Source organism: Pelophylax lessonae (genome assembly GCF_965119305.1).
Source record: "Pelophylax lessonae genome assembly, chromosome: 5".
Classification (NCBI taxonomy): Eukaryota; Metazoa; Chordata; class Amphibia; order Anura; family Ranidae; genus Pelophylax; species Pelophylax lessonae.
The window spans coordinates 119,141,659-119,168,844 of record NC_138772.1 but is presented as its reverse complement, the minus strand read 5'-3'; the positions used below and the strand labels follow the sequence as shown (position 1 = coordinate 119,168,844).

The 27,186-nt window shown below is 41.1% G+C and overlaps 1 protein-coding gene across 1 annotated transcript in view; it reads left to right on the top strand.

Moving 5' to 3' along the window:
- The window catches only part of VILL (villin like), a 142,301-nt gene extending 121,154 nt beyond the window's left edge, over positions 1–21,147 (top strand). The window contains exons 15-20 of the mRNA XM_082258399.1: positions 5,221–5,366; positions 9,886–10,030; positions 15,284–15,472; positions 16,215–16,283; positions 18,270–18,554; positions 20,723–21,147. Coding sequence (XP_082114525.1) covers positions 5,221–5,366; positions 9,886–10,030; positions 15,284–15,472; positions 16,215–16,283; positions 18,270–18,554; positions 20,723–20,836 — 948 coding nt within the window. The 3' untranslated portion in view covers positions 20,837–21,147. The remainder of the gene's footprint in view (positions 1–5,220; positions 5,367–9,885; positions 10,031–15,283; positions 15,473–16,214; positions 16,284–18,269; positions 18,555–20,722) is intronic.
- The last annotated feature ends 6,039 nt before the right edge of the window (positions 21,148–27,186 follow it).

Below are 27,186 nucleotides of genomic sequence, written 5' to 3'. Positions count from 1 at the left end.
TCCACAAGGTTTAGGAGTGTATCTATGGGAATGTTTGACCATTCTTCCATAGCGCATTTGTGAGGTCAGTCACTGTTGTTGGACAAGAAGGCCTGACTCTCAATCTCTGCTCTAATTCATCCCAAAATTGTTCTGTCGGGTTGAGGTCAGGACTATGTGTAGGACAGTCAAGTTCCTCCATCCCAAACTCACTCATCCATGCCTTTATGGACCTTGCTTTATGCACTGGTCCAAGTCATTTGGTGGAGGGGGGATTATGGTGTGGGGGTGTCTTTCAGGGATTGGGCTTGGTCCCTTAGTTCCAGTGAGGGGAACTCTTAAGGCATCAGCATACCAAGACATTTTGGACAACTTCATGTTCCCAACTTTGTGGGAACAGTTTGGGGATGGCCCCTTCCTGTTCCAACATGACTGTGCACCAGTGCACAAAGCAAGTGTGCGACTTTGGTTTTGACCCATGGTAATGGACAACTGTTGCACAACTCTTGCTTTGCATAACATTCAGGGACGACTTTCATGCAACTTTTGAGGGCTAACATTGAAGTCTATGGCCCTCAAATTGCATGAAAATAGGACCAAAGTATTGCATGAACTACTTTGAAGTCGCTGCAACATTAAGTCACACATATATGAATAGTTAATAATGAAAAGCATAGAGAACGACTTGTCATGCAGCTTTAATATCAAAAGTCGCATGACAAGTCGCACAAGCGTGAATGGAGCCTTAAAAAGGAGCTCCATTCACCCTTGAATAAATTAAAAGTCAGCAGCTACAAAAACTGTAGCTGCTGACTTTTAATAAAAGGATACTCCCCTGTCCTAGGATCCAGTGATGTCTTCACCCGAGCTGTTCTTTCCACCAAGCTTTTGTCTCTGGCGCCGGCATCTCAACTGTGAGCCCCCAGCTGTGACAGCTTGCGGCTTCACAGCCGGGTGGCCACTGAGCATGCACGGGCTGTGCTGTGCATTGTGAATGGTCCTGCAGTCTTCTGGGACCTGCAATGTGTCCCAGAAGACTGCGGGGAGGGAGGGGGAGAGGAGAACTTCCGCTCCGATTGTCTGTCAAAACAAGGTAACCACCCCCCCAAAAAAAGTGCCATTTATTAAAGAGAAGGGGGGGAGGCCTTAAAACGGAGCTTCCCCTTTTGGGTGAAGCCCTGCTTTAACAATGCAAGAATACAGCAGCAGTGCTTAAACCTCCTGTGTCCTAGCTCACCACCATTGTGCAGAGTTTTTATATCATTTTAAGGAATTCCATGAATGAATAGAGAAAAGTCTCATATTCAATTGAACAGGACACTGTGAATATGGGAAATGTCATTTTTTGAAATGTTTCAAATCTGTAAAGAAAAGCGCACGCAACCTCGGGGAATAAAGCTTTAATAAAGGACAATAACACAGTACATTGGAATTGCACTCACACTTTTTCTTTAAGGCAATCGCTTTACAGCATTCCAACAGGAGCTACTCGCTCCTCCCGTCCCTCCAAATGGTGACTCTGCGGTCTCCTCATCCGCGGCTGCCGCCGCTGTATCCCCGCTCTCCTTCACTTCCTGTGTTGCCTGGTCACCGGATGCCGGTTCTGGTGCGCCTGCGCACTATACCGACGTGATCTACGGCACCTCAGGAGAGCCTCAACCGAAGCCGGAGCCACAAGTTGTACGGAGCTGCGAGGTGGGGGATTCAAGACACGGGTGCACTGCCTCTGTTGTTGCTACGGACAACGCGTTTCGGAGGCGGAGCCTCCTTCCTCAGGTCCCACCTTGCTTCCTGCTAACGCCCCTCCCTATATACCCGGGATACCATCGGCCCTAATTAGTTAATTGTGTGTTCTTAAAGGGGCCAGTAACCAATAGTGATTATCCACCTCGGCTGGGACGGGAGAAGCAAGGGGCTATCCACTTTTAAAAAACATATATTAAAAATACAATATAAGATACAATTTGAAATACAATTTAAAACAGTACAGTACAAGCGCAGATATTAACCAGAGCTATTATGGATACATATTAGGATATCACATTCCCTACATAGCAATGGTTTTCTCCTGCTAAAAATACATTAAACATATCTTAGGAGTATATATGTATATAAAACTCTAAACTACATCAGCATTTCCTTATACCAATAATCAACAAATCATTTTAATTCCACATTATCTCTCATCCATCTACCAGAACAATTTCATAAACCAGGATAATTTCATAAAACATATAATAAATACAGTGGGTACGGAAAGTATTCAGACCCCCTTAAATTTTTCACTCTTTGTTATATTGCAGCCATTTGCTAAAATCATTTAAGTTCATTCTTCTTCCTCATGAATGTACACATAGCACCCCATACTGACAGAAAAACACAGAATTGTTGACATTTTTGCAGATTTATTAAAAAAGAAAAACTGAAATATCACATGGTCCTAAGTATTCAGACCCTTTGCTCAGTATTTAGTAGAAGCCCCCTTTTGATCTAATACAGCCAGGAGTCTTTTTGGGAAAGATGCAACAAGTCTTTCACACCTGGATTTGGGGATCCTCTGCCATTCCTCCTTGCAGATCCTCTCCAGTTCTGTCAGGTTGGATGGTAAACGTTGGTGGACAGCCATTTTTAGGTCTCTCCAGAGATGCTCAATTGGGTTTAAGTCAGGGCTCTGGCTGCGCCATTCAAGAACAGTCACGGAGTTGTTGTGAAGCCACTCCTTCGTTATTTTAGCTGTGTGCTTAGGGTCATTGTCTTGTTGGAAGGTAAACCTTCGGCCCAGTCTGAGGTCCAGAGCACTCTGGAGAAGGTTTTTGTCCAGGATATCCCTGTACTTGGCCGCATTCATCTTTCCCTCGATTTGCAACCAGTCGTCCTGTCCCTGCAGCTGAAAAACACCCCCACAGCATGATGCTGCCACCACCATGCTTCACTGTTGGGACTGTATTGGACAGGTGATGAGCAGTGCCTGGTTTTCTCCACACATACCGCTTAGAATTAAGGCCAAAAAGTTCTATTTTGGTCTCATCAGACCAGAGAATCTTATTTCTCACCATCTTGGAGTTCTTCAGGTGTTTTTTAGCAAACTCCATGCGGGCTTTCATGTGTCTTACACTGAGGAGAGGCTTCCGTCGGGCCACTCTGCCATAAAGCCCCGACTGGTGGAGGGCTGCAGTGATGGTTGACTTTCTACAACTTTCTCCCATCTCCTGACTGCATCTCTGGAGCTCAGCCACAGTGATCTTTGGGTTCTTCTTTACCTCTCTCACCAAGGCTCTTCTCCCCCGATAGCTCAGTTTGGCCGGACGGCCAGCTCTAGGAAGGGTTCTGGTCGTCCCAAACGTCTTCCATTTGAGGATTATGGAGGCCACTGTGCTCTTAGGAACCTTAAGTGCAGCAGAAAACTTTTTGTAACCTTGGCCAGATCTGTGCCTTTCCACAATTCTGTCTCTGAGCTCTTCAGGCAGTTCCTTTGACCTCATGATTCTCATTTGCTCTGACATGCATTGTCATCTGAAAGGTCTTATATAGACAGGTGTGTGGCTTTCCTAATCAAGTCCAATCAGTATAATCAAACACAGCTGGACTCAAATGAAGGTGTAGAACCATCTCAAGGATGATCAGAAGAAATGGAAAGCACCTGAGTTAAATATATGAGTGTCACAGCAAAGGGTCTGAATACTTAGGACCATGTGATATTTCAGTTTTTCTTTTTTAATAAATCCGCAACAATGTCAACAATTCTGTGTTTTTCTGTCAGTATGGGGTGCTATGTGTACATTCATGAGGAAGAAGCATGAACCTAAATGATTTTAGCAAATGGCTGCAATATAACAAAGAGTGAAAAATTTAAGGGGTCTGAATACTTTCCGTACCCACTGTATATAATTAAATAATTAAAAATACTAGACTCATTAAAAATTCCATAGGATAAGATTCAATATCCTGGTTTATGAAATTGTTATGGTAGATGGATGACAGATAATGTGGAATTAAAATGATTTGTTGATTATTGGTATAAGGAAATGCTGATGTAGTTTAGAGTTTTATATACATATATACTCCTAAGATACGTTTAATGTATTTTTAGCAGGAGAAAACCATTGCTATGTAGGGAATGTGATATCCTAATATGTATCCATAATAGCTCTGGTTAATATCTGCGCTTGTACTGTACTGTTTTAAATTGTATTTCAAATTGTATCTTATATTGTATTTTTAATATATGTTTTTTAAAAGTGGATAGCCCCTTGCTTCTCCCGTCCCAGCCGAGGTGGATAATGACTATTGGTTACTGGCCCCTTTAAGAACACACAATTAACTAATTAGGGCCGATGGTATCCCGGGTATATAGGGAGGGGCGTTAGCAGGAAGCAAGGTGGGACCTGAGGAAGGAGGCTCCGCCTCCGAAACACGTTGTCCGTAGCAACAGCAGAGGCAGTGCACCCGTGTCTTGAATCCCCCACCTCGCAGCTCCGTACAACTTGTGGCTCCGGCTTTGGCTGAGGCTCTCTTGAGGCGCCGTAGATCACGTCGGTATAGTGCGCAGGCGCACTAGAACCGGCATCCGGTGACCAGGCAACACAGGAAGTGAAGAAGAGCGGGAATACAGCAGCGGCAGCCGCGGATGAGGAGACCGCAGAGTCACTATCTGGAGGGAAGGTAGAAGCGAGTAGCTCCTGTTGGAATGCTGTAAAGCGATTGCCTTAAAGAAAAAGTGTGAGTGCAATTCCAATGTACTGTTTTATTGTCCTTTATTAAAGCTTTATTGCCCGAGGTTGCGTGCGCTTTTCTTTACAGATTTGAATTGTTTTGATCCGCCCCCCCCCCCCCCCCCCCCCCAGTGGAGTGAGAGAGGAGCAGCAGCAACCAGGACATTTCAGCTAAAAAACATACAAACAAAGGAGGTGAACACATGGACAGCGCCATGGGCTGGTGAAGTACTCCTCTTTGTACTTGTTGTATATCAGCATGTGCAGGATCTGTCCTTTTTGATTGTTATTTTTTGAAATGTGAAGGCCCCGGAATGTTACAGAGGGCCATTATGGTTGCCACTCTTAAATCAAATTTAACTAACGGCGAACGAGAAATTAATCCATATAGATTTTACTTATTTTATGACATCACATGAAACACTGACTGTATAGAACTAAATACTGTACTTTCCAAGGAGCTCCAAGTGTGACAAAACATATCAATTTAGTCATATAAATCACATTGTATATTTTTTATTCTTTTTAGGGTTGCAGTGGAGACGAGCGAGAAATGGCAAAGACTGTGGCCAATATCATCTCTAAGCAGGACAAGCAAACCATCCTTGAGGGTCAGGAACCTAATGAATTCTGGGTGGCTTTGGGAGGAAAAGCTCCTTACTCAAGTGACAAAAGGTAAATTCACTTTCAGTATAGTGACATTCACCTATACATTCATCCCAACATTAGTTTTCTTTTTAAGGCTTTCTTTTTTCACCTGATGATCCATCCAGTAAGTCTGTTGTTTCAACAGAACTAGCTGTCCTGCAGTAGCAGCTAGAGTGTTGAGACAAACCATTTACCAGATTGTTGATGCCTGGATTTGATATCTCATATAAGGACACTTTTTTGTATTTGTGTGATCAGTCCACTTACCTCTGCTGCATGCACATTCTTTATTTTATTGTTGGAAATTATTTTATGTTTTTGTAATTGATTTCACTTTTAGCCCTGCAATATTTTTATTAAAAACAGTTTACCACTGACAGGGGTGCTTACAATAATCACATTTTATTTATGTAAAACCTTTAACCCAACAGGAACACAACTGTTGCTGTAACGTCTTGTGTAACTGCAGTGAGAGCTGGAGTTTGGGTTTAATTTGTTAGTGTATCTAAATCTGCTAGTACATAGAACACTCGCTTCTCTCCAGATTGACAATGCTGCTGCCCAAATGTGCTTTCTGTGCTCCTTTATTCAGAGTGGGGATCTCTAATACAAGAGATGTGTTACTGCCCAGATCACCAGGTGAAAACAGAGGGGAAAAAGACCTAAAAAAAAAAAAAAAAGAAAACGAATGCAGCCACCACAAATAGGGATTGGTAAACTGCAATATATTACATTTTTTTATTTTGGGCTTAATACCGCTTTAACCTTTAAGCTGAATATGGTTTAACCAAACCAAACTATGGTCTGAAAAAGATTCAAACTATATGGAATCCCTGGTTGGCTGACAACAATGACCAGTCTTTTCTCATCAATCCAAAGAATACTGTTATCTGCTAGTCCACTCTAATATTTTCTGAATGTCAGACTTAATTTCCAAACCAGAAAAGGTGTTTATAAATAATAGTAAAGGCTGTTTTATATATAATAGTTGTGTTATTGTGCATTCATACAATTTTATATCCATGTTCATTCCTATTATACACTATATTACCAAAAGTATTGGGACTCCTGCCTTTACACCCACACAGAGATGTATAGTAACTAAGTAGAACTACTTCACTACTGTACTTAAGTACCGAAAGGCGGTATCTGTACTTTCCTAGAGTAGAATTTTTTTCTCCTACTTCCACTTTTACTTCACTACATTTTTTCAATGATTTCAATACTTCTACTCCGATATTTTTTTTTTGGTGCTGCATAGTTACTCGTTACTATTATAAAAATTACCACTGCCAGAACAGTAGATGGCAGGTTTCATGAAGCTCAAAACATGTGTATTATCAGCGCATACGAAAATAAAAGCTACTGCATGTATAAATAAAAGCTGTATTTGAAATAATAAAAAACAATATGATGTTCAAACTTTTGACTTCTTTCTTTAATAACTACATAACACAGTACTTGTACTTTTACTTTCAGTACTTGAGTAGCAATTTTTTTTCAAAACTACTGGTACTTTTACTTTCAGTACTTGAGTAGCAAAATTTTTTAAAAAAACTACTTGCAATACTTAAGTACAAAAAATGTTGAATACTTTAGTACGTCTACTCAAGTCACTTTTTGATCGAGCACTTCCACTTCTACTCAAGTCACTTTTTGATCGAGCACTTCCACTTCTACTCATGTCACTTTTTGATCGAGCACTTGTACTTTTACTCAAGTATGTATTTTGAGTACTTTATACAACTCTGCGACCCACATGAACTTTAAGGCATCCCAGTCTTAGTCTGTAGGGTTTAATATTGAGTTGGCCCACCCTTTACAGCTATAACAGCTTCAACTCTTCTAGGAAGGCTGTCCACAAGGTTTAGGGGTGTGTCTTTGAGAATGTTTGATCATTCTTCACCATAACCCCCCCTCCACCAGATGATTTGGACCAGTGTACAAAGGAAGGTCCATAAAGACATGGATGAGTGAGTTTTGGGTGGAGGAACTTGACTGGCCTGCACAGAGTCCTGACCTCAACCCAATAGAACACCTTTGGGATTAATTAGAGCGGAGACTGCCAGGTCTTCCCGTCCAACATCAGTGCCTGATCTCACAAATGTGTTTCTGGAAGAATGGTCAAACCTACCCATAGACTAGGGTGACCAGACATCCCCTGATTAAGGACACTGTCCCCGGTTCAAGTCTGTCCCTGGTTTTCTCCCCGGATTCAGGGCCAGATTACTGCAGACAAGGCATCCCATGCTGGCTGAGAAACAGCCTGATGGCTCCGATGCAGACACCCCCTGCTGGACGATCTCACTGCTGCTCCTGCTGCTGTTCAGTGGAAGAGAGGCAGAGCCAAAATTGGACTGTGTAGAGGGCTGAGAACGTGAGATGAGCAGATATTGGGGGGGGGGGGGGGGTCTGTTTGTACACAGGTGAGGGCAGTGGGGTAGAAAGGGTCAGAGCTGATGTTTAGAGAGTTTAGCTGTTGTGGGGGAAGGGCTAAGAGATGGCTGCAGAGATAATCTGAGAGAAGGGTGTAGAGGTGAGCCATGGATGCGGGGCCAGAAGTGTCCTCTGTGCATAGCAAACCTCTGAACCCTGTACTCTATGCCTAACACCCCCCCTGTATATTATGTAGTCCTGTTCCCAGTGCTCTGTGTATTATGTAGTCCTGTTCCCAGCGCTCTGTGTATTATGTAGTCCTGTTCCCAGCGCTCTGTGTATTATGTAGTCCTGTTCCCAGCGCTCTGTGTATTATGCAGTCCTGTTCCCAGCACTCTGTATATTATCTAGTCCTGTGCCCAGTGCTCTGTGTATTATGCAGTCCTGTACCTAGTGCTCTGTGTATTATCTAGCCCTGTGCCCAGCGCTCTGTGTATTATGTAGTCCTGTACCCAGTGCTCTGTGTATTATGCAGTCCTGTGCCCAGTGCTCTTTGTATTATGCAGTCCTGTACCCAGCGCTCTGTGTATTATCTAGCCCTGTGCCCATCGCTCTGTGTATTATGTAGTCCTGTACCCAGCGCTCTGTGTATTATGCAGTCCTGTACCCAGCGCTCTGTGTATTATGTAGTCCTGTACCCAGTGCTCTGTGTATTATGCAGTCCTGTGCCCAGTGCTCTGTGTATTATGTAGTCCTGTACCCAGCGCTCTGTGTATTATGCAGTCCTGTGCCCAGCACTCTGTGTATTATCTAGCCCTGTGCCCAGCGCTCTGTGTATTATGTAGTCCTGTACCCAGCGCTCTGTGTATTATGTAGTCCTGTACCCAGCGCTCTGTGTATTATGTAGTCCTGTACCCAGCGCTCTGTGTATTATGTAGCCCTGTGCCCAGCGCTCTGTGTATTATGTAGTCCTGTACCCAGCGCTCTGTGTATTATGTAGCCCTGTGCCCAGCGCTCTGTGTATTATGTAGCCCTGTGCCCAGCGCTCTGTGTATTATGCAGTCCTGTGCCATTTGCCAATAAAGAAAAAAATGTCCCTGGATTTCATTTTAAAAATCTGGTCACCTTACCATAGACACACTCCTAAACCTTGTGGACAGCCTTCCCAGAAGAGTTGAAGCTGTTATAGCTGCAAAGGGTGGGCCAACTAAATACTGAACCCTACTGACTAAGACTGGGATGCCATTAAAGTTCATGTGTGTGTAAAGGCAGGCGTCCCAATACTTTTGGTATTATAGTGTATGTCACCTAGGAGGTTGAATTTCCTGTGCTGCACACATTTCCCTTTGCCCTATCACAACTTAATAATAAAAATATTTGGAATCAGAAATATTGGAGTTGTGATTGCTGATTTGTTTTTGACCAAACAAGTTCCAGATTGCCATTCTTACCTTTTTTTTCACTACATAGTGGGTGACTCTCTTGACACAAACATGAGAGGTGGCTGGGCACCTGATACACGCATCTTTCATGTTGATTTGGAAAGGTGACAAAATTTAGTGACTTCCCTTTCACAGACAAGTCAGCAAATTCCTTTATTCTATGCTGACAGGCTCCTTAAAAGTCAGTCTACCATAAACCATGTGTTACTTTGGCGCCCTCTGGTGTCACTACTTTTTTTTTCATCTACAATTAGCAGAGTGTGATATATGTTTAGTAAAAAAAAGTAATTAAAACATAGCAAAATACTTAGAAATGTTAGAATTAAATTAAAACTAAAGGCAAAACTTTTTTTTTCTAGTTTTTGGACTGGAGTGGAGAGGGTTTAGAGCACCTAGGATCTTTATTGCTGTCAGTTCCCCCTTTAGGGAGATTCTCCCTCTTTATTTGTCCTGTTTACCATTATCATTGAAAGTGATATTTAAAAAAAAAATCCTAAATTTTGGGTTGTCCCCAGAAACGTTTGCAGGGATTTTCTCTAATTTCTGGTCTTGGCTATGGGACAGGAGGTGTATTACATTTCCGAAAAATCTGGCAGGGGTTACAATCCTTTCCTTACTCTATCCAAAATGGGAAAAAAAAAAGTTTTACCTATAATTCTACTTTAAGTTGCTATTTTATTATTTTCAGTACTTGAACAAAGTCCTAATGTTTTGTTTGATGTGTCTAGATTCCAGGAGACTGTGATGCAGTATAAGCCCCGCCTCTTTGAGTGTTCCAATCAGACGGGTCGGTTCATTATGACGGAGGTGGTAGACTTCGCTCAGAGTGACCTTGACGAGGATGATATTATGTTACTGGACACCTGGGAAGAGGTAAGTGACATGCTCTGCCCCAGGGAGACTCAGGCACTAATCAGCATGCTACAGATATTTGCATAGGAAAGGGACAAAATCATATTTTTCTCTAAATACACAGCTGCTGATATAAAACTGAATTCCATAGTCAGTTTGCTACCACCAGTCGTCATCTAATATAAAGAGACTGAATCTGGGCAAGTATTGGCTGGTGCTAGGTTCCCTATAGGGCAATAAGTAGTGCTTCCAAAGTTAGAAGCACTATTTGGCTGTAAATTATTTATTATTATACAATATTTATATAGCACCAACAGTTTATGCAGTGCTTTACAACATAAAGGGAGACAGTACAGTTACAATACATTACAAGAGGGCCAGGACGGCCCTGCTCAAAAAAGCTTACAATCTAAAAATTCCATTAAAGTGCTTGTAAACCTCAGACATGAAATATGAACAAAGCATGTCCCTCTATAGTGTGTACTTGTCTCAATTAAGAGCACTAAGTGTAATTTCTGTCTACGGCTTCGGTCCTCTGCTATCAGCATGAGTCACTTTATAAGTTTTCTTGGCACCAAGAGAAAAAAGGTGACAGGGGAGGGACCTCCAGCAGATTGACAGTCCCAGCTCTTTGCTTGTGTGCTGCGTGAAGGGGGGGGGGGTGTCCCTTCCCTCCAATCAGCTCTCAGAGCTCACCTAACTGAGCTCTGCAGGGTGTGATTTCAGCTCTCTGCCCCCTTTATTTTACAGCTCAGACAAGCTGTAAAAATGTCTGGACTTTGAACAGATGTAGAGGGTAGAAGACTGTAGATAAACTGGTACAACGTACAGGGCTGGTGCGAGGATTTTGGACACCCTAGGCGAAACCTGAGTTTGCCACTCCACCCCTGACTCCCACCCCCTTTGCCCTGCCCATGCGTGCGGTATGCTTATTGTGGATTCAAGAGTGCAGGTTCAGGAATGCATTGTACAGAGTGCAGGTTCAGGAATGCATTGTACAGAGTGCAAGGTTCAGGAATGCATTGTACAGTGTGCAAGGTTCAGGAATGCATTGTACAGTGTGCAAGGTTCAGGAATGCATTGTACAGTGTGCAAGGTTCAGTAATGCATTGTATAGAGTGCAAGGTTCAGGAATTTGTTAAACATAGCACACTTACATCCTAAAATCTTGATTAGCAGCATACAGGAGCCGAGGGAAAAATGCAGGCATCAGATAGATAATAAATGAGAGCAGCCTATAGCAGGACATTCAGCAGTATAAACCTCTATCCAGCACAGCCAGGGATTGGTGGGCAAGCCAGCAGGGTGTACGGCCAATGAGAGTGAGTGTAAGTCCTGGAGAGGAGCTGTCACATTAAAGCTGTGATGTCGGGAAGGGCCTGGCCAAAGTGCGGGGCTCCGCCCCTTTGTCCCCTGCATAGACAAAACAATTTGCATTATACATTGGTGGGCAGGAAAGAAGGTGGCAGGGGGGCGGGACCAACTACAGCATGTGCACCCACAGCTCTGTATAATTAACCTGAATTACAGAGCTGTGGGTGCACATGCAGTAGTTGGTCCCTCCCCCTGCCACCTTCTTCCCCGCCCACCAATGTTTAAACGCTGGCTGTTTTCTCTATAGACAGAACAAAGGGGCAGAGCCCCATATATTGGTCCGCCCTTCCCGACATCAGAGTTTCAATTTGACAGCTCCACTCATGTACTCACACGCTCTCATTGCGACTATACGCCCCGCTGGCTTGGGACTCAAAGTATGCTACTCCACAACTTGTGGTCTCGTCACAACTCTCTGCAGATGCCCTCCATACAGCAGTGCTGTGCCAGCGGCCGGTCCATTACTGATTCTGGGTGCAGGATGCCGGCGTTGCTTAGGTCACCTTACAGGTAGCGCCAGCCCTGACAACGTATGTAGGAGGATTTGTTTTATCTCTCTTTATCATCTGAGGCCAGTTACTTCACTGCATATATGTAAGGGTTTACAACCACTTAAGTATAGTACACACTACTAGTTGTTTTTTTTTTTTTTTCCAGCAGAGCTGAACGAAAAAAAAAAAACCTGACAGCTTATTCATACAGTGATCTCCCCTGCTGTGCTATTGTATTCTGACAAGGGGGTTAAATAAATGTATGCGGTAATTAAGTAGTGGTTCTGCCTTTTTTGGAACAGTTCTCTCAACAGTAATGCATAGAAACCTAAATATGGAAAACATTGCAGATGATTTTGTTGTCCTCCCAGACCCCGCTCCCCCACCCCCACCCCCGGGTGCTTCCTGGGGCACGCATCAGGCACGCTCTGTGACTGCTGTGTCCTTTGGACACAGCTGATCACAGATCGGGGTAAAGGGCCAATCACAGCAGCCCTTTACCATGTGATCAGCTGTGTCCAATCACAGCTGATGACATGTAAACAGACTTGCTTGTTTATCAGTAGGGATGGGTTCTCATACTTGGGCCGAACATTTGCACCTGAACACACTGAATTTGCAGGGTGTTCACCAGGTGTTTGCCCCCGACGCTGCACAGTGCATTCTGCGCCCTGATTCGGGTCGGTGGGTGGCGTGATTGACGATGGATTTACATCGAGGGACACTATTTTTTTTTATTTTTAATAATGGGTTTGTCAAAAAGTGTCTTGTGTGGTTATTTTTTACACTTTTTTTTTTTTTGGTGAATGGGTAGGGGCTTTCCTGACTTTCCAGGCTGCATGCCTGGATAAGGGTCTGGTATGGTATTTGGGTGGGGGGCCACGCCTTTTTTTTTAAATGTATTTATTTTTTTATTTTGGCATGGGATTCCCCTAAAATCCATTCCAAACCCAAAAGGCCTGGTATGGACTGATGGGGGGGGGGGGGCACACCATTTTTTTATCTATTTTTTCAATAGCTGGGTGCCGGCAGTTGTAATCGCGAGTCATTTTAAATGGAATTTGACTCTTTTTTTTTTCTTTTTTTTTTTTTGTCATTTTTGCTGTAGCATGTTTTATGCATGCTACAGATGCACCACTTTACAAGCACATTAAGAGGATCCCCCAGGAACTAAGGAATTTTTCATTTTTATTGTTGCACCTAAAGCAGGGATCCTCAAACTACGACCCTCGAACTGTTGTAGAACTACACATCCCATGAGGCATTGTAAAACTCTGACATTCACAGACATGACTAGGCATGATGGGAATTGTAGTTCCTGAACAACTGGAGGGTCATAGTTTGAAGACCCCTGACCTAAAGCATATCTAAAATCACTGCTCCTTAAAAAAACTATCTTTTTTTTTTATTGATATTTGTCCCCCGGGGCAGTACCTAGACCCCCATACCCATTTTATGGCCAATTACTTGTAAAATAATAATTATATAAGCCTTCAAAATGGGCCATTTTATTTTTTCCTGTTCAGCTCCCATAGACTTCAATGGGGTTTTCCGCTCGGGTTAGAACATTCCCCCTGTTCGGGAGTTCTGCTGCGAACCAAACAGGGGGGTATTTGGCCCATCCCTAGTTATCAGCATTCCTTTCCTCCCACGCTGTGTCTGTGTGAGGAAAGGGGAGTGCAAATAACAGAAGCACAGCATTTTTTGCTGTTCGAATAGAACAGCAATTTTTTGTTATTAGCACTTTATTGTAGCGCTATTACGATATCACTTTATATATATATATATATATATATATATATATATATATATATATATATATATGTAATGGGGATACTTTACTTTTCACAATTGAGACATCTTCCCACTGACAAGTTCCTACTGACACTGTTCCCATCATGATCTTTTTAGCTATCTATAAGGCCCTTTTCAGACAGAGCGGATCCGTCCAAGCTGATCTGCCTGCTTAGCGGGGGATCTCTCCGCTTTTCCTCACTGAGCAGATGGATGACAGGTCCGTGTCTGCTCCTCTATGGGGCTGTCAGATGGAAACAGACTGCATGTTCCTTTCCATCTGATTGTCATCCAATCAGCCGGACGGGTGGCAAACGTATCCCCATCTGTCTATTTTTAGCAAACCGTATCAAATGCAGGCGATGTCAGTATTTGCATGTCTGCTGACATCAGCCAACTCCATAGAGAACAATTGGTGGTTTGATTGGCTCTGCCTGAAAAACGGACAGGCGGACCGGATCATAATTCTTCCCAATGACCATTACACTAATGAGTTGTACATATAGTAATGGATATAGGTTGAATCTCCCTAATGAGGGCACAGACAGCAATAAAAACCTAATAGGTGTTATTATATCAATCCAAAACTAAAAAAAGTTTTCCTTTTAGTTATACTTGAAGTAAATACAAAATATACTTCTAAAAAAAAAAAAAAATATATCAAAAGTCAGACACATATAAATTACCCTTTTTCCACTAGTAAAAAAGACAAAATTGAAATTTTTAAATAGAATTATTTTCACTTAATTTAGCTTGGTGGTTTTTGATACACCACGTGTGTCCTGTGAAAGCAGCTTCCCTTTTACTGGTATTCTAGTCACCATTTTTCTTTTGTATTAATACATATGCTGCAGGGACCACACTGACTTTTAGTGAGTTGGCATATTTCTACGGTATAAACCATTTTACCTCTTTATTAGCAATTATAACTTGACAGTGGTTCCAGTTTTTCTCCACTGTATCCATCCCACTGCATATTCCATGAGTTTAAATACTGCATGGTTTCATGAGATAAATACTGCATATTTTGGAAAAATACACCATGTGGTATTTTAAGTGTTTTTTTGTGAATGCCCAAAAATAATTTTAAAAACGCTATGCGGTATTTTACTGCATTTCTTAAAGCAGTAGATAACGCTTTGTTAATGGAGCCCAATATGACCAGAAAGAACATAAGAATTTTCCCAAATATATTTTAATAAAAAAGGTCTGTGGTAAAATATTGCTACACTCTTTCATAGATAAAAAAAACTGACAAAAGAAAAATGGTAATTAGAAACATTAGTACATTTATGAAGTTAAGCATTTAAATTTGACCTTGCAGCAATCTGGTCTTTTCAGGCAGCAGTAAGATGTACCCAGGTATCAAATGGTAGTTAATGTTTCCCATTGTCACTATATAATTTGAAGAGAATTTAGACCAAGTTACTTGAGAGCAGTGGAGGGTTCCAAGGTAATTCAGCTTCTGTCTTGATTTGTACATAGACTTATTTCAAACCTATGCATTACAGCAACAGACATGGAATTGGCTTTCTAATATTATAACCATTCCTAGCTATAATCATATGATTTACTGGTTTATGGAAATACCCTCATATTTTTCTTTTTTTAACAGCTTTTCCTTTGGATTGGTAAATCTTCCAATGAATATGAGAGGAATGAATCACTTAACAGTGCCAAAGAGTATCTGAAATCTCACCCCGCAGGGCGGGACCTGTCCACACCAATAATTACAGTGAAACAAGGACATGAACCCCCAACTTTTACTGGCTGGTTTGATGCTTGGGACTCTCATAAGTGGACTGTAAGTAACCTCATCGGGCCCATTTCTGTAATATTTTTGTATATAATAATATCAGCAGCAGAAGTTACTCAGCAAGCATAAAAAATACAGAGAAGTACCTAATGCTATAATAACTTAATGCGATAATAAGAGTATAAAAACTTTTTGGCAGATGCTGGACATTCAAATCTCTTGATGGTTTCCTAAATCTTCTGGGGAATTCAGCTTGAAAATATGTACATTGCAGTTTTCAGGTCTGCACTCCTTTCCTGGCCATTATATCAGGGTACCACTAATCCTGTGCAAAATTTAATTTTTTTGGTCAAATCATTTTTTATGCAAGAAAAGTTTGTGTATGTGAATACAGTGTTCTCGTGGTAGATCAACCATTCGCTCACACTCACTCTATAACCACAATAACACTGGCAATATACAACAACTCTGTAAACAGCAAGGTGTCTGGCAACAGCTAAGACTGAGTTTATTTTTAAATGAATTATGTATCATTGAACATAGACCAGAAGTAGAAGAAACCAAAAAATGTTGGTGGGATCAGAACCAATAAATGTTTGTGGGGCAGAGTCACTACTGTTGGATTTCCCATTAGATAGTAATAAGGCTTGGGGTAAATCAGCTCAGTGACTCCATTGTTTCTTTCTTGCCCCGTACCCAATTACAATACAAACTGTTTTTTAAATGTCCTGAATGGGGGGCATATCATTTATATGTTTGTCTGATATTCTATTGGTCTATTGTTCATCAGTCTGATTTGTCGTATGAAGATATGAAGAAGAACTTGGGTGATGTGTCAGCTATCTCACAGATAAGTGTGGTAAGTCTGCTGGAACTCTACTAAAATTGAAGCTCCTGTCACATGTGAAAAAACATTAGTGTTGTAGAGCAGGCTAAAACATATAGAAATTTATACAGGTTTTATGTAGCAATGAATTGTGGAAATGTGCGGTGATAGTGCGCTCTGTTGAAATCCCTTATACCACAGCAGAATGTTTCTTGCAGGGATATTGGGGATACTTTTTAAAGATGGTTGCACTTAGAATGAATTTAAAGTGAGGAGACACTTGGCAAACATGAATATTTTTGCCTTTAAAAAAAATGAAATATGCTTAAAGGCTAACATTTTAATACAAGTGCCATATTCATATTTCATCCTGAATCCTCTATAAAAGCCCAGTAGTATCAGGCACCTTTACAGCCAAAAAAATTAGCTTCCAAAAGTGTAGTTAAACTATTGGGTTACCCGCTATGAGGTAATCAGCTCCTCTATTAACTTTTATTTTTTTTCCATTTGATGTAGGCTGCAGAGACAAATGGAAATACAGCCTTTATTGTAAAAGTGGCAGAGCATTTAATGCAATAGGTTAATTAAATAGACAGCACAGCTGACAAAGCTTGCTTTGAGGCTCTGTTTGTCTGATTGACACCTCAAACTTAGCCATCTGAGAAATTAACCAGCTACTGTTATGGCTCAATGAGCTCAGTAAACAAGTTGATTTCAGTAGAGCTAATCATGTAAAAGGACAACTAGCGCTCCACCTGCTGGCTGCATAGAAGACTACATAATATTCATAATATTATGTAAAATGTCATATTTACCGAATATTTTTTGAGTTTTTATTTTATTTGCCCAGGCCAAAAAAAACTATGGAAACATTACTGCATATTTCATATAAAAGAAGGGAGAGAATAGGAAAATATCACCTCTACATTACAAGAAACATTTTTAAAAGAAGCTCACAGCTGCAAAAACAGCAAATAACTTCTCTTAAACTTTTCAATGCCAAGATGTAGGGTACACATCATTGGCAACAAAGGGGGTAAAGTGACCCTGTATACATACCTTTCTGGATTCTCGTTATGTGTTCTTTTTTTTATTATGCCCTTTGCGTCTGCCCAGCTGTTCGATTTATTCGACCAGCTGGATTGGTCAAATACATGTTTTCCAAGTTGCATGCAGTGGTTTCTCCTGCTGATACTTTAGTCATTTTTTACTACAGGACATGTACAGAGCAACCACAGGAGGTATAGAGCAACGCAAAGCACAAATGCTTATACCTTGTGCATTCTGTTGCCCTGCACTGAAAAAAGCATGCACCCCCTATTTTTTGTGCATTGAGATATATTGGTAGTCCTTCAAATTTAATTAGTTGTCTAATGCAATGCACCGTGCTATGGTGTGATTGGGCCCATAGACTTGTACTGTGAGATGAAGCAGTAAATCACAGCCATTGTGTAATGTGCAAAGCAAAAAGCAGAGCCTGTGTGTAATGAACAAAATAGCTGCCTTCAGCTGTATATTATACATAGTAGGCATACAAACAAATGCTTTTATAAAACATTAAAACATACTCTGCCAATCCCTCCATAGGCTGCCTCCTCCCAAGAACACGTGCCCTCTAGCTCCCTCGTCACCTCCTCCCATTCTCTCCTCAAGGACTTCTCCAGAGCCTCTCCCACCCTATAAAACTCCCTATCCCAATCTGTCCGATTATCTCCTACTCTGTCCACTTTTAGGTGATCCCTGAAACCTTTCTCTTCAGAGAAGCCTATATGGCCCCCAGCTAACATTTTTACTTTTATTTTCTCCATCAGCTCATCACCCACAGTTATTACCTTTGGTATCACTTGACCCTCCCTTTTAGATTGCAAGCTCTAACGAGGAGGGCCCTCTGATTTCTCCTGTATTGAATTGTATTGTAACTGTACTGTTTGCCCTCTTTTTGTAAAGCACTGGACAAACTGTCGGTGCCATATAAATCCTGTATAATAACACATTTATAACATTATTTAATTTATCCAGGACTTACAAAACACAAACCTAAATGCGAACAACTCGAGTAAGGTCAGCGCTCCAGCAAAGACAGAGAACAGCAATGTGGCAGCCCCAGTGTATCAGACACACAGGAAAGGAAATCTGCCAATTAGCAATGGTAACCACACTGCCACCAATGGCACCCCCAGCAACAGCAATTCTGTAGTGGAGGCTTTCCCACAAAGCAATGGAAACAATGTATTCGACCAAGAGTTACTCATTAACAAAAATGCTGAGGACCTGCCTGATGGAGTAGACCCTTCAAAAAAAGAGGTGAATATAATTTGGTCAAAATGGGCAGTTGTGTAATGATCATACTTTAAAGCGAAACCTTTTGCTTTGCCTAAATGAGCTCAACTTCCACAGCTTCTAGGTCTAGGATTTTTTTCAGGTTTACTTTAAAGGAAACCCCTGTCGCTTCTTATACTTGCCTTCCCTACCCCAGAAAAAAAATCAAGAACCTCTGTGTACTATAGGTCCAGATGAAGCTCACCCAGGCTCAGGAAACTCTCCCTATCCCCATATGTCATTACTGGGCCAATCATCAAGCTTGGGTGGTGCCACATGGAAGGCAGGGAATGAGTCTCACGATCCCAATACTGGCATTTTTGTTTATTCCCAGCATTGTTGTGATGGGAGAGTCAAGTAAAGGTGAGCAAATATAGGAGGGAGGCTGACAATTAAAATACCCTGTTTGCTGTGAACACAGCTTCATGTTAACAATTGGGTTATTTGCTCACCATCATTTGCTGATTTCAAGTCAGCAGTCCTAAAATCAAGTCAACGCTTTATAATTACAGCAACGTTTTTTTTTATTTTGGGATAAAGGTTTTACATAAATGAACCATTGTAAGAACCCCTATCAGTTAAAGGGTTGAGGCAAACCATTTAACACTAACACTTTGTCTAGTCACCTTGGTCTGTTAAAATAAGTTGAAAATAACAGACCTATTGGCTGGATCACCAGGTGAAAATAAAGGAAAAATGCATCAAAATGAAAGCTAATACAGCCACCACATCTAGGAATTGGCAAGCTGCAATTTAATAAATGTTTGTTTTTAAATGTAGTACCGATTTTAAAGTGGTATCCGAAGACAAGCAATTAATATGATGTAGCTTGTTGTTGTTCAGTAGTTTAGCCATGTCTTACCCTTCGTGACCTCATTAACCATATTGCGCCAGGCTTTTCTGTCCTCCACTGCCTCCCAAAGCTTGCCTAACTTCATGTTCATTGTTTTGATGATGCTATCTATCCATCTTCTTTTCTGTTGTCCTCTTCTCCTTTTCCTTCCATGTTTCCCAGCAACAGGGTCTATTCCAATGAGTCCTCTCTTCGCATTAAGTGGCCAAAGTATTCAAGTTTCAGCTTTAGGATCTGTCCTTCTACTGAATATTAAGGGTTGATTTCCTTTAGGATTGACTGGTTTGATCTTCTTGCCGTCCAAGGGACTTTAACCCCCCTGGCGGTAATCCCGAGCGTGACTCGGGGTGGATTTTTTAGGTCAGGATCGGTAACCCCGAGTCACGCTCGGGGTGGATGTGCAGAGAGCGCAGCGGTGTTCTCTTACCTTCTCCTGGCGATCCAGCAATGATCTCTGATTGCTGTGACCGCCAGCCGAGAGTCCCGCCGCTCCTCCGTCCTCCGTCGGTGTGATGACTTCCTAGCTCCGTTCCCTGCAGCAGCAATGCTGCATGGGAGCGGAACTAGGGAGGGAAATTAAAAAAAAAAAAAAAAAAACGTTGCACAAAACACATAACACATTTTATATTATATGTATATATATATATATATATATGCATATATATATATATATATATATATATATATTATATATATATATATATATACATATAATATAAAATGTGTTATGTGTTTTGTGCAACGTTTTTTTTTTTTTTTTTTTTAATTTCCCTCCCTAGTTCCGCTCCCATGCAGCACGGTAAAAATGTGTGTATATATATATATATATATATATATGCATATAGATATATATAGATATATATATGTGTATATATGTATATATATATATATATATATACACACACACACACATATCTATATATAATATATAATGCATGAATTATAATCTAATCAATAATATAATTTTATTATATATGTTATATATTAAATAATAAAATTATATTATTGATTCAATTATAATTAATGCTTGTTTCAAATTTATCACATCTGGGATGTCTACTAGACTCTTGTTTTGGTCAGGTTTAAGTCAGTAATTACTTAGAATTGTAGGCCTATAATACATAACGCCAAATTTCCATGAAAAAAATTGTACAGCTTTTGGTATGTAATTCCTGACATAATCATACCGCCAGGGCGGTTAAAGAGCCTTCTCCAACACCATAGTTTAAAGGCATGCTAACATAAAGGCCAGGTACATTTCCCATATTATTAATTCATATTTTGTGTTCTTTTTTAACAGATGTACCTGTCTGATAGTGACTTTGCCAACATTTTTGGGATGCCTAAAGCCCAGTTCTACCAGCTACCCAAATGGAAGCAGCAAAATGTTAAAAAACAACATGGCCTGTTTTAAATCTGTATTCTTTGACATCTACGAGGAGACATCCGGAACCATCTTACTTCCAAAGTTATTCATGCGTCTGCTGAGATGAGCACATTCCTGTTTTCTATTCTGTGATTTGTATTTATTTAGGTTTCTATAAATTCAGGGATTTTCAGGAGCTGTGACCTTTGAATTTTTTTTTTTTTAACACCCCTATTTACCCCAGTACAGCTTATGTGCAAAATTAGATAATGTGACTTTTTTATTCTGATTTCCTTGACATTTCCACAACAATGTAGAGGGCCATTTTCCTATTTTCCTGATTTTTAAGATCTTTCCATATATACCTATTCTGTGATACCCAACCTCCTAAGACATCACGCTAACCCTTCCCGACTAGGCCATATTTCCAAGCTGTTTATGTGTAAGATGAGTACACCTAGATAGCTTATTGCTTAATTATCTGTAAGATATGAGCTTTGAAAATACAATTTACTAATATAAACAAGAAAATCAGATTTTTTTTTTTAAGTCTATCTATTCATAGGGAATTATTGATACAGAAAAAATAATTATAATGATTTTGGTAAAGATTCTCTTTATGGACCTCACACAGCAGAAAAGGAACTGCTTATAAAGTAAACAAATATTCTCCTTTTTTTGCTGAAATGTTGATTTTTCCAGATTTGTGGCTTTATAAAAAATTCTTAACACAATTTTTGTAAGGCTATTTGCCAACTTTTTAACCAAAAAAGGATGACAATTAAATTCTATTAAGGTAGTATTTTTTTGCAATTTTCTTTTTTATTGCAGTAAAATCTAGACATTTTAGATTCTGTCTGTTCACTCGCCATTTCTGTACTCTGTATTTACAGCTCATTTATTTTGCTGTGGTGTGTTCAAGTATTTTCTTTTTATTGTGTGCTACAATTTATCCCAGTGGAAGGTACATTTCATTGAACCAAAGATGAGGCAAGCATAATTATTTATCTCATCTCACCAAAACCTATAGATGTGAATGCAGCCTCATATAGCGATAAAACACACACATGTTTGTAGCAAAATTTGGAGAATTTAATGAAAAAAATACCATGCTACTTCTTTAAAAAGGAGATCTAGAAACACAGCAAGCATGTACCTGCATGAAAATACAGTTTCTAACACATCCTGATGTCTCCAGGACCAAAATATCCTACTGAGCCTTTGTTGTAATCCTGAATATGCAGAGGAACTACTATAAAATGGCTTCTCATTAAAATTTATATACACTGGTGCCATTTTTTCCATCCAATGTTCTTTTGAAACACCACTATAGGTTTATTACCAATAAACATAACCATTGCCAAGATCTTGATTACTGTTATTCTCCTATTTGCTGTAGTCTTGTTTATTACCTCCAACACTGCTGGAGGGGGGCTAGCAGAAGAATGTGCCAAGGTGCAATGTTTAAATAGCATTTTATTTTTGTTTAATCATTCCGTGATATCTATTAAATTCACTCCAAAAGTTTTTGTTTTGCCTTCTTGTTTAAGTGCGCAAAAACAGAACGGTTTTACAATCATATGATAGTCTGCAGATGTCTGCAATGTACCCTGTAATACCAGACACTTCGCATTATGCTCTACACAGCTGATTGAATGTATTTTATCAAAATGAGAAGTAAATGCCTCAGAGAACAGAGCCTCAGTATGCCCTAGTGAAAGCTGTCATTCCATGTCTTTCTGTAAGACTTTGTACTGTAAGGTCTTGCAGACACAGACTTCAGCTTAAAAGTAGAGTTTACAGCAAGATTTTACTAAGCTCTCTGCAAATGTCAACCAGCTTTTATGAAAACCTTCAGTTTCGGCTTGGGGATGGTAAACATGCAGTAGATCATAATGGGAATGCTGGTTGTCATTTTATACAAGCTGCGGGCAAGCACACTCCTAAACCTTGTGGACAGACTTCCCAGAAGAGTTGAAGCTGGTATAGCTGCAAAGGGTGGGCCAACACAACACTGAACCCTATAGACTAAGACTGGGATGCCATTAAAGCTCATGCGTGTATAAATGCAGGCGTCTCAATACTTTTGGTAATATAGTGTAGTACTCCCCATTCAGTTTGAGTCAAGCTGGGCAGGGTCTACCAGATTGGCCTGGAACAAGACTTTGCAAATAATGATTTACTCCTCCTCCAGGTCACTTTCTGTATGGGGGCAATTGGCAGCCCAGTCCTTTCCATATGGGGGCAATTGGCAGCCCAGTCCTTTCCAACACCAGCCCTTAAAATGTCATGTCTCTAATGAAAGAGGCTCCTTGTGGTTTAGGATGTTGTCTATATCCAGCATTTACTGGTTTCTTGTCCCCCTTTTTAAGGATCCTGTTTACCCCTTGAATAAAATGGAACAGTCTTACCAAACATTTTCTTGTTCTTGGGGGTTTCTGGCTTGGAGGGGGAATCTAGGAGATAGTCCTTGGTTGTAGAATGTTGCTTTACGTCACTTACCTACACTCTTGAGAGTCTATTTCCCTTTCTACTGACCTAAATGTGATCTAAACATACAAGTTTATTTTTATCTGGCTACCTATAGATCTAAAATGGGTCTGGAAAGCTTTGGTATGTAAATACAGAAAGAAACCAAATGGACAAATACAAAAAGTAATTATGGGGTGGATTTACTAAAGGCACACACTGTGCACTTTGCAAGTGCAATTGCACTCATTTTCCCCAGAGCTTAGTCAACGTGATAAAACTCTACTGATTTCCATCATCCATTCATATGAGGACAAAAATGCTTTTTATTTTCCTTGTACCTGATTGGGTATTCTTAAAGTGATTAATAACCACATTATGTTTACTAAGGGTATGTACAATTAATACTATCCTTTAACCACTTCCATACCGGGTGATTTCTGGCACTCCACTCCTATATGTAAAAATCATCATTATTTTGCTAGAAAATTATTCAGGACCCCTAAACATTATATATATTTTTTTAGCAGAGACCCTAGGGAATAAAATGGTGGTCATTGCAACTTTTTATGTCACACGGTATTCGCACAGAAATTTTCTAACACGTTTAAAAAAAAAACGTTTTGTGAATAAAAACAAACAAAAAAAAACAAAACACTAAAGTTAGCCCAATTTTTTTGTATGATGTGGTTCCCCGAGTAAATAGATACCAAACATGTCATGCTTTAAAATTGTGCACACTTGTGGAATGATGTCAAACTTCTGTACTTAAAAATATAGGCGACACTTTAAGAATGTTTACAGGTTACCAATTCAGGGTTAGTGGAGGTCCTGGGCCATAATTGTTGCTCTAACTCTTAAAGTTTGCAACGATACCTCACTTGCATGTATTGAACGTAGTTTACATATGTGGCCACGACATATGCATGTAGGAGATCTCTCCTACAGGCTAGAAAGCCTGAAATAAAAAAAAAATAAATGAAAAACGATCTCCGCTGAATGCCGAGATCAGTGCAGTATTGAAACTGCCAGGTCAGGTGTGGCGTCATCACGTCGCGCCTGGGCCTCCGAGAGTCATAGAGACTGCCGGGGGGACCATCTGGTCCTCGCAGTCTCTATGGTACACTTCCGCAGGCGGCCGATTCCTTCTCCGGCTCGCCGATCGCTGTTCAGCCACTATGATTGTTCTTATGGTGAAGGGAATAGCTAGGGGGAAAAAAAAAATCTGAATGATGCCTGCAGCTGCAGGCATCATTCAAATATCCCCACTTAAAGCCCAGGATGTCATATGATGTCCACCTAAGGGGAAGTGGTTAAGTCAGCCTTCTTAACCACTTGCCGACCGCCGCACGACTATCTACGTCGGCGGTCAGCCCCTCACAGGCAAAGTGACGTAGGTCTACGTCACTAGCTTGTGAGGGTCTAGGGAGCGAGCGCGCGCCGCCGGAGGAGCGCTCCCGCTCCCGAGTGGTCACGGACCCCCCCGCGCGTGTGACCGGCGGACCCGATGTCCGCCGGCCACTCTGCGATCGGCGGGGGAGAGGGAGAAAGTCAGGCAGCTTGTGTAAGCAAGCTGCCTGTCATTCTCCTCGCTGTATGAGAGCTGATCATCTGGATCTACTATGTAGATCCGTTGATCACTCTGCATACAGCTGAAGCCCCAGCCAATCACAGTTAGAATCACGCCCCTAGGGACACACACAGCCCCTCCCTCTCAAATAAAGTTAACCCCTTCACTACCAGTGTATTTTTACAGTAACAGTGCATATGTATAGCACTGATTACTGTAGAAATGTCACTGGTAACCCCAAAAGTGTAAAAAATCTGTCCGCCGCAATGTCGCAGTACCGCAAAAAAAATCGCAGATCGCCGCCATTACGCGTTAAAAAAAAAAACAACAAAAATGACAAAAATCTTTCCCTTAGTTAGTAAACGCAATAACTTTTGCGCAAACCAATCAAAATACGCTTTTTGCGATTTTTTTTACCAAACATATGTAGCATAAAACAAATTGGCCGAAAATTTTAAAAAATTTTGATTTTTACATTTTTTTTGGGGGGAATTTCATATAAAAAAAAGGGAAAAATATTGCTATTTTTGCAAAATGGACGCTCTTTTTTTGTTTATAGCGCGTGATCAAAAAATCGCACAGGTGATCAAATACCGCCAAAAGAAAGCTCTGTTTGTGGGAAAAAAAGGACGCCAAATTCGTTTAGGTACAGCGTCGCACGACCGCGCAATTCTCCGTTAAAGTCACGCAGTGCCGAATCGCAAAATACCCCCTGGTCGGAATGGGGGTAAAATCTTCCGGGGCTTAAGTGGTTAAAGGACCCATGGAAGATCGGTTGCACAAACCAATTAAAAACATATTGCGCTGTGAATATACACTCATCTTGTACATCTTTATGGCAATATTTCTACTTTTTCTTTTTTTTTCAACTTCTTTTCTCTTCTCTCTCATTCTCAGTGTGGCTAATGGAGTGGGTCTATTCTTTTTCATCTACTCTTTCTCTTCTTGTTTTGCCCTAACAGTCTTACCACACTATAGGATAGTTATTCTTGACCATTACCACATTATGGGAAACGAGATAAAAAAAGGACCTATGAGCGTAATCATCAGGAGCCCCATGATTAAACATCAGGGGTGGAGTGAAATGTGCTGGGGGCTTGGCTGAAGCCCAGGCTAAAGCTGGATACACACTATCCAACTTTTGTGGTTAGATTTCCTTCAGATTTACCTTTTCTATGTAGTGCAAGGGCCTGCCAGATTGCATACATATTCAAAGTGTTTAGGTTTGACCTCATATTATATGGGTTTGTTAAGTCTAAAGGAAAAAGTCTTCAGAAAATCTTATAGCGTGTATGGCCCATAAGGCTGAGGCTGTCATTTCACATATCCATAAGGTTTTTCTAGTGATGTGCGGCACATAGGACATTTTTTGTCTCTTGCATCATTGCAGCTGGGATGAGCTCTGTCTTTGCCAGCACTCCCAGCAGTGTACTACAGAAGAGGACAAGGCTGAAGCCTTGAGAGGCACCGCCTATTTGTTGTCTGGTCACATTATGGGATAGTTATTTTTGACCATCAATGTTTATTACTCTTAGGCAATGTGATACTACCATGTAAAGACGAACCTGATTGTATGCTTCATACTCTGTAAAGCTTAAAATTTCTCTTTCTTTGACGGACACAGCTCCTTATCTTCTTGACCATTGGGTTATATTGCCCCCTGGAGGAGTAGGCCCCTAGGCTGGAAAAAAGTTTGACTACGCCTATGGGGCAGTCCCAGGGGGTATACTCCCACTCTCAGCTATTGGCACTCAGTTTTTTATGCCTAGTCAGGAGTAAGGACCTAATTCCTTGCTGGGATCTCTGGTCCTGGCAGTTTTTTTCCTTTTAAATTGAACTTTTTCCTATCTTTGTTTTTTGGTTGCGGTTAGAATCTACAATCAACTGCTGGACTGGGCAACTAACTGGGTAATCTAGATCCAAAGGGCTCCCCCAGTCTGGCCAGCAAGCGGGTGCAGGCCTCATCTCCATGCTAGGTCGACCACGACATAGCCCCACTGGACAAGGGCTGGCTTGGGAGTTAACCGTCTCACGAGGGCCCATACAACCTGGCTTTGACCTGAGTCACAGCATTTCTCCTGGCCGACAGCCCCCCATTCCGATGGAGCATTGGTCTGTCAGGAGCGGTGCCACTTTGTTCCTAGTATGGTAAGTAGCTGTCCCTCTTCTTCCCCTGGAGGGTTTTGGGGTGTATGTGGACCCCTCCCTGGGATGGTCAGACCCTTGGGTTCCCCCCACCCCTCCAACATTTTGGTGGTCAGTGTGGGTCTTCTGCCCCCCCCCCTACCTGGGTGAGGTTATGAGCTGGCTTTTGCCACATGATCTTAAGGGGGGCTTGTTGGATTTGCTGCTGGTTTCC